The 4,582-nt window shown below is 41.7% G+C and overlaps 1 protein-coding gene across 1 annotated transcript; it reads right to left on the bottom strand.

The window, feature by feature from the left end:
• Positions 1-1,850: 1,850 nt before the first annotated feature.
• RAG2 (recombination activating 2) lies at positions 1,851-3,434 on the bottom strand (the record flags this gene model as incomplete). Its single annotated transcript, XM_079970720.1, has 1 exon — positions 1,851-3,434. The coding sequence occupies one exon, from the start codon at positions 3,432-3,434 to the stop codon at positions 1,851-1,853; it is 1,584 nt and encodes a 527-aa protein (XP_079826846.1).
• Between the last annotated feature and the right edge of the window lie 1,148 nt (positions 3,435-4,582).

Genomic DNA, 4,582 nt, shown 5'->3' with positions numbered 1-4,582 from the left:
GTGCCAACTTCCAAAATACATGTCACCACAAGACATTGAATAATCTCCACATTTCTAATTTACAAAGATTGTAAGGAATCACAACATTTCCTCATACAAAATCAAAGCAATTTTGCATTTTTGGAAATAAAGCATTCTGCGCACAAATTTGTATGTATGGTTCCACTTAATTACAAATAAATCTAATGTGTGGCATCTTTCACTCAAACTTATTATTCTGTGCTGGAAAAAAATAAAAGGAGGATTTCTGCACCATTATGTCTTGTTTAATGCCATGTAAATTCACTGCTGATTGAATCAGGTTTACTGATTGTTTTATATGGAAGCTGAATAGATAACATTTTTTGATTTTCTGGTTAAGCTTTAAAACTCTTCTACATAGTAATATATATGCATACAGAACAAGACCTTATGCAAATCACCTCTAGCTCTGGGCAGTGCTTCTTTGGGTAAGAAAGCAAGGTGCTGGTATTCATATATTGATAAAAATGCCATGGGTGCCAGCACAAAATGGCTGCCAAGAATCCAGCTGAAAACCAGAAGAGCCACCACCAGTCAATGAGATAATCATATGCTAGATGGCAGATGGGCCAATGGTCTGACTCAGTGGAGATATTCTCATTTTATGCTGTACCTGGACCCAGGTCATCTGTACCTTTGCTCAGCTACTTGTGAGAAAAAGTCAAGATATGGTGATTCTAAATGTCACCACAAGCTTTTGTCCCCTAAATAAACTGGAATTCTTCTTGTGAGTTTGTCTGTCCTCTCATTTTCTCCACGTGGTTTGGTTTTGAGTGTGTGTAGTTTTCACCCCCGGGAGAGTGTAGCCATTACTGTTTAAAGTGGTATCATAGTGCTTTAACTGTATAGTGTGAATGTGGCCAGAATCTCAGAAGAGATAGCATTATTGGTCATACCACACATTATATTAATACAATCATTGCTTTGCTGAATTTAAGCAAAACCATTTCGATCCAGTAAGCTGCATTTCTAATGATGCTATAAAATGGAGCAGCATTTGTCTTTACTTTTTATTTTATTTTAAAATCTTAGAACGTAAAAATACAGAAGCTATAATTACAACATTGGTATAGAGCTGATGTCAGGGGCTGGGCAGAGGAGGTCACAGCTCAGAGGAAGATGAAGGGAAAAGGTGGGAAATAATGGGAGAGGATGAGCAGGAAGAGCCAGAGCAGCAGCTGGCTGACACGTTGTCACTAGAAAGCATTCCAGACCCACCATCTCCTGGAATCCAGAGAGCCTTAAAAGTAGGAGAGCAAAGAGCTCAAAGACAAAGGGCATTTAGCGGCATCTGTAGAGGAGATGATGATGATGACAAATGAGGAAGTGGGAGAGAAATGGGGTGGAGATTTACTTGGGACAATGCCACTATCCAAGAGTTGGGTAGTGGGCTGGGTTCTATAGTCTGAAATAAAACAAGGACTGTAAGAAACTTTTCCTTGTATTGATACTTTCCTGGGCAACCAGCTGGGAGTACCCTGACGGCTAAAAACAATCACAACCTTCACCCTTGGTAAAAGCCAAGAAAAACACTTAGCCCACCATCTCTAAAACATTTTATCCACAGAATAAGAAGCCAAGAAGCCAAGCCAAGAAGAATATTCGTCTCAAATATGGAACTATACAGGGAATTGTGGATTCTTTTATAAGTCTCAAGTACTGTGATCATCATATTAAACTGAAATAAATCCAAATAATTACAAACAAAACAAAAATAAATTGAAACCAAAGCATCACTATGAAATCTTAAAACTATTTTGATTTGTTACTGGTCACTGAACTGGGATCTCAGAGTTTTTCATACCAAAATGCCATTCATTACTGTTAGACTATTGAAATAGCTTCCGGATAAAGGACTTTTTTGCAGGAGTGAATATTGTCATGGGTTTTTTCCTGTGCAATGCTTTCATGGGTGGCTTTTCCACTGGAGGAGTCTCCTTGGGAGTCTGCAGTCCCCTGGCCAAACTGGTATGCTCAGGGCAGAAATACTTGGTGTTTACCTGTGAAAGGTGAATAAGCATGTCTTCAGATAAGTCCATGCACTGAGCGTGGACCCAGTGACCATCTCCATTTGAACAGAAGATCATTGCTGGCTTGTTGAGCTCTGTTGAGTACAAGGGCACCCAAGTGTTGATATCAATATCACAGCCTGAAGAGCAGGTGATCCAATAGCCTGTTTCTGACTCATCTTCTTCATCATCTTCATTATAGGTGTCAATGTCAAAGCTGAAAGTGAACTCCTCTGAATCTTCAAAAGGTGTAGACTCTCCTGCATCTTCTGTAGAACTCTGACTGCACACTTGTGCCATCTGTTCTGGGTCCTGATCACTTTCTTCTTTGCATCTCAACAAGTAAAAGTAGTTAGCATCTGAAATTAGCTGCCTGTTGTCTCCAGGTATACCAAACAGTATGGCTCCATTTCCCATATCACTCCCAAACCATATCTTGCAGTGTTTGATATCTGGGGTCCATTCTGGTGCCTCTCTTTTCACTATCTCTATCTTGTTATCTTCTAGGTTGATTGTATTACAAACCATTCTCTTCTGGTTATCAGAGTGGTAGCCCCCAACAATGACAAATTCCTGGTCTCCAGTCTGGGTCATGATGGCACTTGATACAGAGATCCCACCAGACAAAACACTACAGTTCACAGCTGGGCTTCCTAAGGGAAGGTCAACTTTTATTCTATAGAGATTTGGGGGTCTCGTATTACTTTCAACGGAATGGCCTCCTATGATATAGATGGTGTCATTTCTAGCAAGGGAGAGATGAAAGGAGAACCCCCCCATAAGCTCTTGGAAGGCATGTGAGGTGCAACATCCAAATTCAGGGTCAACCAGAAATATGTATGGCATACAGTCAACCACACTGTTCCAGTTTTCAGTTGTCCTCTCTCCGAGGGCCTTGTATGATCTCCCCCCAACTATAACAATTATACTTTTACCTTGACTATGAACCACATTAATGGTATGGCCATATCTGGCTTCTGGGACCTCCCCAGCTAATTCTTTCTCAGTACACCTAAATGTGAATTTCTTGCTATTCTTGCTGATTAGGCTCATGATGTACAGCTTATCAGAAAGTTCATTGTTGGGTGTTTTCCCCCCATGGATGAAGTATGGACACTTCTCAGACTGGGCCATACTGCCTTTGGGAGTGCAGATGGCAGGGTACCGCAGAGGGGGAAGGTAGCAAGAATCCTTAGAGAAGTATGCCGGCCTCAGTTTGAGCTCTTCCTTTTTGAAATCAAGAAGGAAAACTCCAGTCGGACAGGACCTCTTTGGCCAGCCTTTCTGTCCAAACAAGAAAACACGGCCATCAAAGTTCAGCAGTGAAAATCCTGGCTGGATCAGTGAAGAATTGTTAATGGTCGATATCATCTGAAGAGGCATCTTCTCAGGCAAACAAGTCATGGTATTGTCAATATCTGAAAAAAAGAGAATGAGAAGGTGAGCTGCAGGGTGATTAAATAAGTTACTGCTTGGCTGTGTGACCTTGAACATATCAGGTCACTGCTCTTCACCCTGTGTCACTGCCTGTCAATGGAAGTAATTCTCTGAGATAAATGCTGTGAGAACCACAACATGAAAAAGAACGGTAGAAAAGGCAATCAAAAGGCTAAATAAGATGTGACATTTGTTTTATATCTTCTCCTGGAGGGAGCAAGGCCATGTAGCTCAGCACTCATCTAGAGTGGTAAACTTTCAGAGGTCTGGCTGCAAGTGCACATAAGCCTGTAAGGATGTCATTTCAAGCCAGCCCTTGCTCAGTGTTAACAACAGAGCAACAAGGAGGAAGAGGTTGGAAACAGGGACCAGTTTCAGGATTAATTCATCAAGTGGTATCAGTCCTTCTGGAAAGCCTTTTGAGAAATGAAGAGTTTAGGTGGGCTACAAAGAATCAATATCAAGTCAAAGGCCTTGGCTAACTTAGGGCACAGTCCACCTGGAAATATTCTTGCACCAGCTCTGTTGAAAGATGCTAAGAAGGAATTCTCATGCTAGCCACACCTCTTTTTCATTTCAACACAATGTTCCACTGAGGTTTTGGCTCCAAAGGAAGATGGCATGTGATCTAGGCAGCAGCAAGAGCAGCACATGCATTTCGCAGGCTAGAAACCCCAAGCCTTCCCTCTCTGTTATCTAGCTGTCCAATACTACTATCTTAACTAGAGCTAGGGGAGGAAATTAGACTTTAAATGCAGTCTGGGGGACCTCTGACCTGCAGGCCAGATGCACCTCATGAGAGGTCCCTATTTGGGCTTCCAACTGGCTCCAATGAGATGTTGTTTTCAAGTCTAACAGTCTTGCAGGGGACATATTTGGGAGGAAAGTATAGCTGAGTGGGGACTAGTTGCTTCTCCTCATGTGCATCAGCAGTTAGGCTTGACAAAGGCCTCCCATTGGCTTTGCTAAATGTTCAGACCAGCTGCATTACACAGAAACAAAAACAGCACATTGCTAGCATACTTCAACAGCATTTTTCAGTTTAGAGATGTATGACCATAATAGAGGTGCCATAGTTTACAGTGGTACCTCGGGTTAAGTACTTAATTCATTCT

The sequence above is a fragment of the Podarcis cretensis genome (genome assembly GCF_951804945.1).
Source record: "Podarcis cretensis genome assembly, chromosome: 1".
In the NCBI taxonomy this organism is placed as follows: domain Eukaryota; kingdom Metazoa; phylum Chordata; class Lepidosauria; order Squamata; family Lacertidae; genus Podarcis; species Podarcis cretensis.
The sequence above is the reverse complement of the archived record's forward strand: the minus strand, read 5'-3'. Positions and strand labels throughout refer to the sequence as shown.